Below are 14,892 nucleotides of genomic sequence, written 5' to 3'. Positions count from 1 at the left end.
CACCATTGTTTCCAAACCAAAATGGTCTTCTTTGGCGTATCATGTTTGTTCCGTCGGCATGTTGAGGCTGCGAAAAGCTTGGATTGGTTAATAGCAGAAATTTAATCTCTCTGCGTGAGCCGTCAAAACAAAACCAGTAAAAGGGGCTGAATACGAAAGGTTAAGAGAATAAAAAAAGGTGTGTAAATTTAAAACGCAGTAAAGACACAATGCTGAAGTATAAAATATAGTCGTGTTCCTCGTTTTTATGAAAAACAAAAACAACAACAAAACATATTTACAAAAATACCTTCACATGCATTATATAAATATATATTTCACTATTCAATGGTTGTTGAGAAGGCAATTGAAAGATATACAAAATGTTGATCTACTATTGTAGAAAATAGATACTGAAAGAATTGCGGATATTTACTTTAAAGGGGATGAATTTTAACTTCATTTTGAATTTGGTAGTTAATTCTCAAAAAAAATGTTAAAGTGACAGAAGGAATTTCTTTTACATAGTAATAGCTACATACCCAACATAAGACTTAATACTCCAAAATACCTTTTCCTAAACTTTTTTGACTCTTGCATAAAACAATTCAGACATAATCATGGAAAGAACTAATTTTGAACCTTCCATACGTCTACAAAACTAATTTGTTCCAGGCAAACTATGCATACAGAAATAGAACAGATGAGATAGAGAGTGTTTATTGACATATTTCTACGTGGAATATAGCTAATGTGGACTGTTATCATATTTACTGTGAAAACGCTTTTGCAAGTGGATAATTCTCACTTGATCATGAGACTAATTGTTGAAAATAAAAGATTTTACTTCATGGAATTCAAAACGTGTAAAAACTCAGTTCGCCAAAAAATTAAAATACTAAATGTTGCTTCGCTAATATAACAATGTTTTTCCAAAATAATAAATAATTTTTTTAATATAAACGATATATTTACATGAATTAAAATAAAAAATGTATAAAATAAAACGAAATAAAAAATGAATTCCAATATTTATTACACTATAGCTACATGTATCTTTAAAACTCAGCAGTCAACCTTATTTTTCTCCTTCTAGGTATCAAGTATCGGTTGAGGACTCTTAACAGTATAATATGAGACCGTTCAGCAACTCAACGGCCTGCAGCTATTACAAAAACGGTCCTTAAGCTAAAATATAGGAAAAAGGCGATAGAATTGTTATTGCTTATACATAATGCCGATGCTTTCTTTTACAAACGAGATTTGATGCAATCTCAAATGTTTGACCTGCTGTCAAAGCAAAAGCATAAAACATATTTCTATAGAGTTCTATGAATGCATTTCCAACAAATTTGCATGACCTTCACTCAACGAAAACTCATTAGTCCATTTCCTTAATAATAACTTTAAAACCTTTTTTATTCATAGTGGCATCGGAGTGAAATTTCAACGTAATAAACGAAGTGCTGCCGTCAATGTGCAGAGTTGGGGGTTTTACATCTCCACAGAAACGTCCTATTTTTTTAACTGCCAACATATTTAGAAAGTGTTCTTCAATTTCAACATAATCATATTCGCATGCTTCGTGCGCTTCTAAGTGAAAATGCCCAAATCTTAGTTTAATTTTTTTGTGATTTGGTGAATATATATTCCATACACAGTCTTGCATTTCAGGGTACTGGTATGGGAAGCCTGGTGTGTGTAATCGACCATGAGTCACGTTATACTCTCCACCGCATTGCTTTTTTACCGGAGCAATACTGTGATACTGAATGTTGAATTGTGGTTGAAAGGGAACCTGTAACAAGAATAAAAATAGATATAAAATCTGATTCAAGTTATTACTTCAGCACACTTAAAATGGAGTTTTTTCAGTCCATTTGGAACCATCTACTGACCGCCAACGGGCATGTAAAACAGACAAGCAAGTTAGAACGACATCATACGTGTCTCTGGTGGCAATGCAACATCTACAAACGAAGGAGAGCCAATCGTGCAAAAAACTTTCTGTTTCTAACTTACTTACTTACTATGATTTTTGCTATGCCTTTTTAAGCTTTAATCATTGGTAACTTAATTTTTCTGTAACTTCTCACTTAAACGTTGATATAACGGAACAATACACAGCAATGTATGAAGAAGCTAACTACTAACCTTCCCAATATATTCGATCACAGCTGTGTTGGTATCCATTATAATGGCACTATTTGCGTCAGATTGTAAGCAGATCTTTTGCGAATCAATGCTATGTTTTCGTTTTCTCTCGTCATCATGAATCAAAAGATAATTATTGCAGTCAAAATTGCCAAGCCAGGGAAGATCAATATTGAGAGATAGTTGGAGATGTTCCGGAACTGTGATGTGCCATAGACATTGTAGCTGGTGTTTGTATGAGGGCGATATAAGAGGGGAGGTAATGACACCAACTGGTGAAATGAATTTTCCTTCGCAGTTTGGTAGCTCTAAATGAAAATTTCATGGTTTATTGAGAAAAGTTGGAGAAAACAATTGTGAGAAAAGAATTTCTACCATTCCTACAAATGGTGAAGTAATTAAAAAGTATTGAATCATTAAATGAAATAAATACTGAGAAAATAAAATTTAAGATTAAAATATCTTAATATTTTTATATATGATATTTTATACTATATTATTATACATTTTGATTGGCCAATCTACACGAAATATATGCTATATTGTTATTTTCTGTCGAGAAACACGTGCAATTTTTACTTATTTTTTAATTATACAGGGAAAAAATCTTATATTTATTCTCTGATTAGCTGAAATAGCTTTCTTGATTGGTCAGGCAAAAGTTATTGTTTTCCTAAAAAAACGAGAACTTCTCCGGAAATTGATCCTAAATTAAAACATAGTTTTTTTGAAACGAACATAAATCTTCACGTTCTTCTTTTGTTTGCATATTATCATTAAATTGTTACATGGGAAGCATTGCTCTTCAACGTTGAGAATATTTGATTTACTGTGACTTCAGAGAGATTTGGGACACATTGAGGAAGACGTGCGTTGAAGTCGATTATTCAAAATAAACAATTTTTAGGTGCATTAGTAAAACACAAAAAGATTCCTCCTCTATTTTTCCTTTTTTCAGATTTTATGCTACAATATTATCCAAAGGTACATTTACTTACTCAGGCATGTCCTCTCATCGCTTTTTAAAATATATCCAGGTCTGCACGAGCATAAATATCCACCATTAGTATTCTCGCAAATGTGAGAACAAGGTTTTCTTTGAAAGGCGCATTCATTTACATCTAAAATAAAACAAGGATGCCCCTTATTTAATTGTTTCAGACTGACTTTGGTTTACTATAAAAGAATATACAATAAGTAGACTGTTGCAGGTTATCTTAGGGGAAGAAATGAATGCGGAAGAAAATAATGTGGGACTAATGACTGCGAATTTGCCTTGTATTCGCAAACTCAAACTCCGCATCTTTTAACGAGCACTGATATTTGTAATCTTTTTTTCCGCGCTTTACCTTAATCCCGACTCGTTTGTAATTCTTTTGTAAATAAAATTTAATTCAGACATTGGATATATACAAAACAAAAGCTATGTGTGGTTAATATTTCGAGTTCTTTCGTGTCGTAATTTCAAAAATACTTGCAGTTTTCCATTTCGTATTCCACACAATTTTTAAGTTCTATACGCAAACCTAAATTTTCTTCTCTTTTAAAATAAATTCTTCTCAAAGAAACGTTTCAAAAATAGGTGCGCTGTTGTTTTTTACTGTTTTAGATTTGAGAGATGCTATAGAACACATACCAATGCATGTATTATTTGCTGTTAGCATGTGACCTTCTGGACAAGTGCACGTGTAACTACCATCAGTGTTGACACAGTTATGAGAACATCCACCATTATTATAACTACATTCATCTTTATCTAAATGAAATAGGAAATAATCACGTGATGTACAGGAATTATTCAAAGGCTGTGTATTACACGTTTTTATATTGCCGATCTGGAAATATCACATGATAACTTTAAACCAATCACAAGTGTAGCTTTGCAAGAAATTTATATGAACTATACCCAATATGGAATTTTCCTGCAAACAAATAAATACTCTCTATTAATGAATAGTTAGTAGTATATTATAGATTTTAAAGCATTCGTTATCCTTTCTAAAGGTTACATTTCCCTGGCACATGACGTAGGTTTCATCAGACACATTGTACCATACACGGAAAACTCTACATACATAGGAGGGAAGGGGTCTTTCATTGACACTATTTACCTACCTAAGCAAGAAACAGCTCTAGAACTTTGTTGATACACCCTCCTATATCCAGAATGGCAATCACATTGGTATCCACCTGGCAAGTTTTTACATGCTTGGCTGCAACCGTGATTTTCAAGTTTGCATTCGTCGATATCTAAACAATTTTATAACGTTTTCATGTTTATTGACCTTATAGAGTTTATAGAGTATATAAGCTATAGAGTTATAGAAAGAGTTAAAGTTTGAGAGAAAAATACGTAAATATTGATAGATTTAATTTTTATAACATTTTGGAGAAAGCAGCCAGAGAAATTGACTGCTCACATTCAATGCATGGTTCCTTATGTGCCTGTATGGTTCCTTATGTGCCTGTATGGTATAATTTCGTTTGAGCGGGATTTCTATATCCTAGTTAGTTAGAAGACGTGGATATATTTGTACATAATAAAACATGCAACCGTAACGCATATTTATATATTTATATAAAGTAGCTTTACCTATCACATCTACTTCTGCTTGAAAACCCATATACCAGCCAAGGTCTCTTTCTTTGGACGCATGAAAATGAATTTTCATCCTTCTTACATTTGATATGACTGTTCCTGGATTATTACTGCCGCAATACCTTCCCAAAAACTTTTCAGTGCTTCCGTCACCCTCATGAATTTCGATATAATCGAGACAACCTTCTTGCTCGTCCAACTCACGTAAAGAGAAGAAAAGAAAATCTACTTTGATTTTATAACCTCGATGGGCCTCAATTACCCATAAGCAATCTTTCTCGGGCTGGTAACCAATAGGAAATTGTGGCGTTTGGATTTTTGTCTTGAATTTTGTAATACGATGCGAGCACACTAAAAGCATAACCAATTAAATCCGACATTCAAAAATATGGAATTTTACGGAAAATTAATTATTACTTTAGCCTTATTATACAATTAACACAAACCAAATGATTCAAGAGATGTTTTAAAACTTCCCCTGGATAGAATATAACATAAGAACTGGTAATACTTAAGGAACGTTTCTGAAAAAAATTTTTAGTAGAAATTTGTCAAAACCAAACTAAGAATAAGAAAACAAAAACCTACCATCTGTTTTAAAACTGGCGGCAAATCCAGTTAAACTTGACTTGGCTTCGTTTGCATTCTTCCCAGACACATGAAATCTAACATATAGGCTGCCGGACAATGCAGTAACTGGAGCTGGAGATATGTTTCCGCAATATCGAACTATATAAGGAGAAAGGAAACCTTTCCCCTCTCTAATTTCGACATAATCGTCTTCACATAAACCTGTTTGTTCATCTACTGGACTTCCAACGTTAAATTTATTAAAGATCAACGATAATGATGTATAGTGTTTCCCCTCTTTTGCTCCTTTAGTTCGTGTGATTATCCAAATGCAATCCTTTTCTGTATTTTGAGGATATTCATGTGGAAAATTTGGAGATGTAAACGAACCACTATTAGCAAATAATGTGCCACCACATTCTAAAGAAGTAACAGCATTGTAATAATTAACATTGTTGTTGCTATAGTGTTTTGCATTATGGAAACTACAATCAATAATGAAACATCTGACTCAACGGCAAGTGTTCGATAGTTTTCAAAGTTGGAAGAAACCGTCAACTCGCTAATACTCCGCAGGCGAAAGGTTGCAAAATGCAAACTCTGTATATGCGTTGGGAAAGTAAAAATCGTTTAGAATGAGCTAGTCACACTTCCCAAAAAGCCACTTTCTGACAAATATAATCCATGTCACGTGCCACGAACTGCCGAAATATCGAGAGAAAAAAATATGGCGATGTTAGCAACAATTATCACACCTTAAGAGTTTGGATTTAATTAAAAAACCTAAGATTCTATGCCAGCTGTTGGCAAGTAAACTTTAACTCGATCAAATTGTATAGAAATATTTAATTACTACTTTTTAAGGACGTTCTTCAAAATTTGCAGTTATGTGACAACTTTGTTTTTACTATTACAGATCACCATCAAGCTGACTTACCAGAAAGTTTACTGCATTTGTACAGTAGATTAGTTTCTATGATGTCCTGTCGACTGAGTACAGGTCCCTTTAGTTTGTAGTACGACTTTCCAATTTCGTTATTATTGACATTTCCATAGTTTTGCATGGTAAAAGTACTGCCTGGTTTTTGGCGTATAGTATCGCCACCATTTTTGTTGAAAAAATTAGAACCGTAATGCATAATGGATTTGTAATCGTATATCTAAAGGAGAGCAAGACTCAGATTAATGCCAGCATACTTCTAGTCTGTTATAAATCACACAATTAAAAAAAAGTGTTAAATTAGCACAAATTTGTGGAGGTCGGACTGTAAATGATAATAAAATTTGCCTTCAAAAAAGTTAATCTAAATGGTATTTATACTTCGGTCTTGATTATTTCTCGGCCGTTATTCTTATCGGTCTTAGTTTTTACGGCATTCCTCATTTTATTTACATTCTCAAGATTAAGTCATCAAGAACGGGAAAGGTAGACCCATAGCAAATAACAAAATGTTAGTTAGAGCGACCTCCAAATTTACTTTCATAAAGTTTTCTATCGAAGAGTCTAAACATTACCTGATCAAAAGTAGTAATTTCTTTTCTTGATTTTAGAGCAAAGTTTAACTCCCTCTGTCTCTCAACATTATCATATATAACATCGACATAAATGGACCGATCTGGTCGATTCTGCTCGTGCCAAAAGCCAACAGCATGTCCTAACTCGTGCGTGATAATGCCAAATCGTAAACATCCTGAACCAAGAGATAAAGCTTGTTGTCCTCTACGACGACCAACAAAACTGCAGCAACTAACAAAAGACGAAAAAGATTTCTACTCTCGCATTAGGATGCGTTGGTTTGCTGAAACTTATTAAAACATAATGCCTGACGTTTTTGTTTCTAACCCTTCCGTATTTTGAGGGGATGCTTACATGACATGCGGGACGGAACGGACGCCAGGACAGGCCGTGGGCTGGGATGATTTTTTATATTCAAATAACATCCCACCTGAGTTGAAGTCTTGAACACACGAAACTGTCCTTGGACAAAAATTTAACATTTTAAAATCTTACACAGTGATTTTTTTTACAATTATTGATAACAGTTGGATCCTGACAGCCTTTCTGTCCCGTCTTTTCTTCAAACAGACCCTAAGCTTTATATATCTAGCCCAATTTTATGGCACTTGAGAAAGAATGCAACAAAAAAGAGATAGTTTTAGAATAGAAGTTTAGAGGGCATTATTTAGAACAGAATTCGCTCAAATTCAATTCACATAGGATTTTGTAAAATTTGTTAATTTTGTAAAATTTATATTGTCGTTCTTTCCTCTCACTCACCCTGACCCTTTTACTATGTAAATATAGTCTTCTTCTGTAGTTCTTTTAACAAATGATACGCAGGTCTCATTTTGCCAATGTTGCATTGCTTTCTTTATCAATCTCTTACCTGCATCTATAATTTCAACATGGCTTTTGTTAGATTATAAATGATAATAAGAAAGATCGTGTTGTACGCTAAAAAATACCAAATTTCTAGTCGATATAATAACTATTATAACTATTAACTACAATCTACGTACAGCTATAATCCAGAAATTTTAAGCTATTATTTATTAATTTGATAAAAACAATTTGTAAAGAAAACCACAGAGCTTGGAATCTTTGATTCACATGTCAGTTCAACATCCTAATTCGGCCTAATTTTTTTGCATTTATTTAAAATCGGATTTTTCAGAACTTTATTAAAACCAAGTACTGACTTGTATTAGTAAACAAAGATCTAAATTTCTATTTACTATTACAGCTCCTTTTATGTTGAAAATTGACATTATCCCAAATTTTATTTATAGTATAGTTACTAGTAAACTTACTCGAGTATTTGTTGCTAATAAGGTAGGGTATCTTTCCTTCTGGCCATAGTCTGTAAGAATCTACTTCCGCAGCCCTTCTATACCTGCGTCTTCTCTTTCTGTTCATGACTTCTGGAATAGGTGCGTCTAGGATATACCCTGAACAAAGAATGAAATTGAATTATTTATACTTTTTAATTTTGCTGAGGTATACAGTAACAGACGATATAATTCTAAACAAAAGGCAAGTACATTTCGCATAAAGAAAATGTCTTTTTAAAAAGGCTTTTACAAAGAACTCAATGTTTAGTCATTTCAAAAAAACTTGCAAGGTAATAAGTTGGAATGTCACTATACGCGTGATTTTATTTAGTTTGCAAAACATCCCTGCCTTTTTTACGTGCCAGGGGAGTTTCGCAACCTTCTACCCGCGTGGTGTTTTTGGTTTTAGTCTCAACTAGCTACATGTGAATACAATGGATAACTAGAAATTATTATTCTATGTAGCAAAAACATTAAAAAAACAAGTTGACGTTTGGTGTGCTACAATTGTGAAAACGCCTCACTCTTACTCCACATGTATAAATTAAGATACACAGACAGAATTAATTTCATGGGCAATTCAATTTTTGGTTGGCAGGCAGGATAATTAAGACCTTTCTCTGTGATATTTTATTTCGCTGATTCGCCGATAATCCTAAAATCAGCAGAAAATTATTTTTAATTATCTTTTTTATACAATCATCGTCACTATAAACAAAAGAACTCACAAAACGAAAACGCAAGGAGGAAGAGAAGTAATTTACGGACTTTCAACTCTTCAACGACTTAGACATTCGTAGCATATTAAATCGTTATTTATGTTCTTATTATACAAAACTCCCCCTTAAGCATTAAAGTGGCACCTTTGTGACATATTCCTTAAAAAGTGCATTGTGACATCTTGAGACAAAACATGTGGTTAGCACCCATAAGTTATGGTCGGAGGCAACAAACCAAGAGATTGTATATCTTGCGGGATACCACAAAAACCTAAATTTAAGTTCCCCTTTAAGATTGTCGTCTAAGGGGGGCAGTACGTAAAGATTTGGCACGTGTGTTTATTGTCTCTCTCAAGTGCAAGTTTCACAAACAGCCCATTATAAACTTGTGTCACACCGTCAATGACGCACTCTGGTCTGTACCCGCAAAATGTCTAAATAAACAACCAGAACTATAAATGCAAAAACGCGACGAAAAGCAGCGACAACAACAACAACAACAACAACAGACCCCATGACAACCAGGAAAACAATGTTAATAACGACTGCAATAACAACATCGGTAACAGAGATGTTATTTCTCAATAGCGATCACTTTCTGGGCATCAGGCATCAACCTGACTTAGAGGGATATTTCTTGTTGCATTGCGAGTCCAAAATAAAAGTAAAAAAGAAAATTAAGGAACAAAGTTTGTATGCACTGCAATGCTTCCGTGCATGAAGGTGTGAGTCATATTGAATAAGGACGCTTGAAAGGAAAAAAGACATTTATTTTCAAGCAATTAAGCAGCGCAACAATATGACTGATATGGTCTGCCAAAAACAGAGATTAATTTTTTTTGAACCCTTAGTAATAACTTCATGCAAATAGTAAACAATGTGATTACGTCACTCGCCAGTGCTGTGAAGGAGACACATATTGAACAGACAGTCAAATAAGCGTCATATGACATCTCAGACAACGTATGATCAAAAACTTATTATACACTCGGGTGTGCCGGGAAAATAAAGATAACCTTCAGTACCTCCATATCACAACCACATTAGAATCCGTCGTAAGAGTGTCGTGTTCATTCAAATTTATTTAATGCCAGGTTAAAATCTTTTTTACGATTAAAAACAAACAAACAAAGTGTATTTACAATGTCGCTTTTGTTGTTGTTATTTTTTTACCTTGGTGTCTATATTCGGAACTTTTTATATTGAAAATCGAAAAGGAATTTTAAAACATTGTTTTTATTAACCGTCTTTGACTGTGAATTTTCCTTCTACATCATTTTTGACATATTTAAAAACAACTTGTAGTTTATTTTTAACAAAGCAAAATCCATTTCACTATATATACACACACCTTGAATTTAATCAAATAAATATAACTACAAAATTTTAAATGGCGGTAGAAAATATTTTCAACCTACGACCAAGTGTAGCTTATATAAAAGTAAAACTAAACACAGGAAATTGACACTACGTCTGACAACTTTTAAAGCACCCATCAAAAGTAGTGCTATATTAGCGGTCTTAAATGTAATTCAACTTTTGCTCACTTTCTGTGACATCCCCATCTGAGCACTATTTTACTGAGCAATTTTTATGGAGGCACCCAGTAAGCATTTGGTAATAAAAGATATTTTAACCTATGCCAATTATTTAATGTTAAGAGGAAGGTAAAAGAAACTTTCTTTAGATATCAAAAAAAAGTTCCACTTAGCTATATCAGTATTTATCAGTTCTCAGGATATGAAACTATTTTTTCTCAGATAAGTCCCCTTAGTGCGGCAATTGCCAAACGCAATTAACTGTCATGTTCTCAATTCTATCGTTCATCATAGGACTGCGCCAGATCCGACGATTATTGGAGAATAAGGTAGTCTTAAAAATCATTATTTTTGTGATTAAATATTTTGTGGAAAGCAAGTGAAGGGAAGATATTGAAAATACAAAACTCTTTCATAAATTCCCTTGCAAAGGTTAAAAATTTTTCGGGGAGTGAAATAAAAGATTTTTGAACGTAAACTTTTACGTAATTTGCAAAAAAAAAAAATATTTACCTGACATTCCACATGCGCCTCTGGGTTCCAATGGATCTTCTACAGAATTTACTGATGTTTTTATCGCGTTTGCATAAGTATGGCCAACATGGATCAGCACCAGTGCGAAGATTATGTGCATTATGTTATTCTGTTTTGTTTTGTTACTCTGAACGAAAATTTAAAATTCAGTTAAAAATGGTACATCATTATTACCATCTAAATGAAACGGAAATCACAAAATGCAAGTAAATTCAATTAAACATTTTTTTCTTCAAACCGCGTGGATCAAAAGGTCAGAGTAGCTACTTTTATTTCTAGTACACTATCTTATAAATGGTACTAATTTTACAGCAATTTCAAGAGGTTGAAAGAAACAGGAAATACATCTCTTAAGGAAAACAACAATCTACCTAACTAATTAATTGTGAGGCATCGTCCAACCTATTTCATAATGCTTGTACACTAAAGTCTTAATACCCCATAATGAATCACAATTTGCAGCTAACATTATTCCTAAACTAGATCTTACTTTATTTTTAAATGTTACCTTCGCATACCTAGAAGCAACATGGCTTCACTCGACGAGACAGACAGATAAATAAACAGGACAAAACGAAAAACACCTATTACAATGGTAATTGTCCATACATTGCGGATGTGGTTTTAGAGAGAGATTTGTGGGTTTTAAACATGAGTTTTAAACATTCTTAACGCATTTCTTATTTTATCAACGCCAACAACGCTTGGAGAAATAAAAAACAGGTTCTCTTTTGCGTTAGAAGAAAGATACTAAAGGATAACTGGGGATACGCATCTTGTTTGTTGTTTTCCTCTAATATGTTGTAACTTTTGAATAATGGTGCAAGTTCTTGCAATGTATACGACGTCATTTCTCCCAAATTTGATTGCGGCTCTACAACTGTCTAGGAGAGACTAGGATGTCTTTACAGACAAATAAGCATTGCATTGTGGTTCTAGCGGCACACCTGACCTGTGTTTCAGCCAAATCCGAATCACGTGCACTTTGCGCTGTATTCTTTGCTTCACCACAAGTTAATAAAGTATAAGAATTACATAATTATCATTACAAACAATAGCGATGTTCTAACCGTTAAATCACCTTCTGACCACACTAGGGTCTGTCTTAACCGATAACGCATTGTGCTGTTTTTTGTTCAAATAAGGGTTAGGCAGGAAAAATATTTTTACCCTTGTCGTTTACACAGAAGGGATTAGTTCCTGACTGTGCGTTGGATCAGTCATATACGGTTTTGAGAGAGGGATAGCAGAAACTGTACATAGAGATACTATTTCTACTCGTCGAAAACTTTATATTTTATTTATAATTGTGTCTAAGTTAGTAAACAAATGCAAGCATGCAAAAAACAAAAACAAAAACAAAAGTAAACAAAAGACTTGTGGTATGACATATTTTATCTTCTTGTTAGCCATTTCCAAAATAATAAAAATACCCACTAAATTACCTGAAAGTATCAATCCAAGTGACAGTGTTAGCTTAAGGAAACGAAAATGTGTGTTGATTCTAAAATTCCTACGAACAGATATAATAATGTTATGTTATATTATTATATGCAAATATTATTTGAACTTAGTGTGAATAAACAAAACTAAATAGGTCATTGTTTTGTTTAAGGATTCCGCCATTTTAGCCTTTATATTCACATGTGTTATATCTCTTTGTTTAGCATATAGTTTACAATTACAGAAGCTCCGCCTTTTTGCGGAAAGATGTTCCTAAAATAAGATTTGTTTGGAGCAAAGTTACTGTTATTTTTATGGTTGACTGGACAAAGAATGATTAGCTACACTAAAAACATAAGTACTTTAGCAACTAGATTTAACCCTATCTTGGCCGGGCTTTTCAGGGACTTTAAAAAACCAGGTGGTGGAGGAGAGCTGGTGGTCTAAACAATCCTTCCTCTAATAGTAACAAAAATGTATGTGACCTCAATAAAGAGCAATTGGAACAATAAAGTATTTAAAAACAAAGGCTTGAACATTCTGCATGTTGTTAGCTATAAAAAAATTAGTACATGCACAAATATCAATGGATAGAGTTTCAGTTGAAACGTTACATTAGAAAAATTTTAAACAAATTAAGATAACAAGAAAATAGACAGGAACTTAAGAGCAATTAAGGCTTTGATTTTTTTTGAAATGTCATGATCTCTCGATAGGGTTAACACAGGCGTTCCTTATAGTAAAAAAGCCGATCCTTTACGAAACCTGAAGGAAATAAACTGTGCATTGACAAAAAAGATTGAAGTACCTCCCTTCGCTTACTTACGCATGCGTGTCTTCATCAAGAAACGCCATAAATACATTTGCACTATGACGTCTAGCGCCTCCCGTTTTATGTTGTTTAAACAGATGATGTCACGTTCTTTTTTTTGCAAACATACGTCACAACGTTATTATCTTTGTTTGACGATATTCTAACAAAGCAACTCACGGTTGATTCCAAATGGTTAAAAAGTAATAATCTAAAAAAAACAACTTATATATAATATGAATATAATATATTTTTGTGAATATATATTTCTTCGTAGCATCTTTGATATTAAATATAGTATAAGGAATAAATACTTATCATTATGACTAATGTGCTCTCTAAAATGCTGGCATCTCTTCTGGCTTATCATTTCTGCTTCACTGTTAGATAATATATGAGTGCTTTACTCTGTATGGTAAGAATTGAATTTCTATGTTTGCTTTGATGACGTCTTACTAACCAAATATTGTGATCGTATTTTTTCTTTCCTCACGTGTTCAATGTTACCTTAAATAGAACAGAATTACATCCAATTATTAAGAGATTAATTATCTTTAAGGTAATTAAAATAAACGATGTTTTTCACAGGATCCATGTATGATGCAACCTAACTTATCATTCCATCTAATTTTTTGCTGTTCTCCAATCCTTATTTGACATTGGATTTTATTCAAGCAAAGATGAAATACACAGTAGAAAGAGTAAGCAAAAATTCCAGATAATCTAAAATACACGTTTCCCGAATTACATGTTTTTTTTTAAATTTTGGAACTTTATTGTTTGACCTTAACATCATTTTCAGCATCAGTAAATTGGTTAATGTATAAATGTTCAACTTAATCCGACATTGGAAAGTGTTCTTTTGGTGGCATCATTGTTACGGTCAAAGCCTTCTTAATTTTCGACTTGTACTAATAAGCCTGGTCTTCGAGCAAAGGTTAATTAGTACAAAATTAAAAAAAACTGTTGTAGCAGGTTGTTTGTTTGATGTATGAATATGAAAATTTCACGATTTATCAATTTTTATGTGAGGATTTCGAAAATTATATTCTTTTTCTTTAAAAAAGTTGAGAAAGAGCTGGAGCACATCAAAGAAAATAAATTCGGGAAAGGTGTATTGTCAACAATATCCCACATAACATAACATAAACGTAAACAAACATAAAAAACAGGAAATGATGTTTGTATTTTTAGAACGTACTTAACTTTAATTAATAACCTGTGGCTAACTTCTCTAATAACATTTTTCTTTTTGATGGGTAATTTGCTTCTTAGTGGTGTATTTCTAAGTAGCTATTAGACGGACGGTAATGACATCAACAAAGTAATTAATATATTTATGTGGGTCTTACTTGCATTTGGTAGGCAACAAAATCATTAAAAGGCTGCCAACAGTATGATGCAGTATTGTTTGTCCTTTGAGGAACATGGTCCTTTTTTCCTTATGCATGCGAATTCACCTCTCTTATTGGTTCAGAATTTAGTCGCTAGCTCAGCAGAAATATTAAGGCTTAAACAGTTTAAAACTTTGTAGTTGTATCAAAATAATTAGATGATAGAAAACTTTACTTTGTCGATAATCATTGAATTATTATCTTATATTTATCTTCCTGTATTTTGCTTTTTTTCCCAAATAGATTTCTTAGATGATCCGTTAACATAAGCTTATCTACTATTAAAAAGTATAACGTTTTGTCATACAAAATTAAAAAA

The 14,892-nt window shown here is 33.0% G+C and overlaps 1 protein-coding gene across 2 annotated transcripts; it reads right to left on the bottom strand.

The window, feature by feature from the left end:
* Positions 1–213: 213 nt before the first annotated feature.
* LOC130614072 (bone morphogenetic protein 1-like) lies at positions 214–14,892 on the bottom strand. 2 transcript variants are annotated; one of them, XM_057435469.1, is made up of 14 exons: positions 13,195–14,892; positions 12,371–12,438; positions 10,905–11,052; positions 8,114–8,251; positions 7,581–7,695; positions 6,818–7,049; positions 6,240–6,462; positions 5,321–5,722; positions 4,727–5,083; positions 4,249–4,383; positions 3,770–3,889; positions 3,132–3,254; positions 2,134–2,441; positions 214–1,777 (listed from the first exon to the last, which is right to left on the bottom strand). In XM_057435469.1, the coding sequence occupies exons 3-14, from the start codon at positions 11,023–11,025 to the stop codon at positions 1,361–1,363; spliced, it is 2,691 nt and encodes an 896-aa protein (XP_057291452.1). In that variant the 5' UTR covers positions 11,026–11,052; positions 12,371–12,438; positions 13,195–14,892; the 3' UTR covers positions 214–1,360. The 2 variants fall into 2 exon arrangements, with proteins under 2 accessions (XP_057291452.1, XP_057291453.1); XM_057435470.1 differs by having other exon boundaries at positions 12,371–14,892.

The sequence above is a fragment of the Hydractinia symbiolongicarpus genome, chromosome 11, assembly GCF_029227915.1.
Source record: "Hydractinia symbiolongicarpus strain clone_291-10 chromosome 11, HSymV2.1, whole genome shotgun sequence".
Taxonomy (NCBI): domain Eukaryota; kingdom Metazoa; phylum Cnidaria; class Hydrozoa; order Anthoathecata; family Hydractiniidae; genus Hydractinia; species Hydractinia symbiolongicarpus.
This window is presented reverse-complemented; position numbering and strand designations above follow the sequence as displayed.

Excerpts from the sequence above, each read along its gene's own strand:
- LOC130614072 (XM_057435470.1), bottom strand. The coding sequence starts at position 11,025 with ATGCACATAATCTTCGCACTGGTGCTGATCCATGTTGGCCATACTTAT. Across the intron at positions 7,050-7,580 it reads TACATAGTAAAAGGGTCAGG|TTGCTGCAGTTTTGTTGGTC; the intron begins GTGAGTGAGAGG and ends GTCTTTTGTTAG. Across the intron at positions 3,890-4,248 it reads TAGAGCTGTTTCTTGCTTAG|ATAAAGATGAATGTAGTTAT; the intron begins GTAGGTAAATAG and ends TATTTCATTTAG.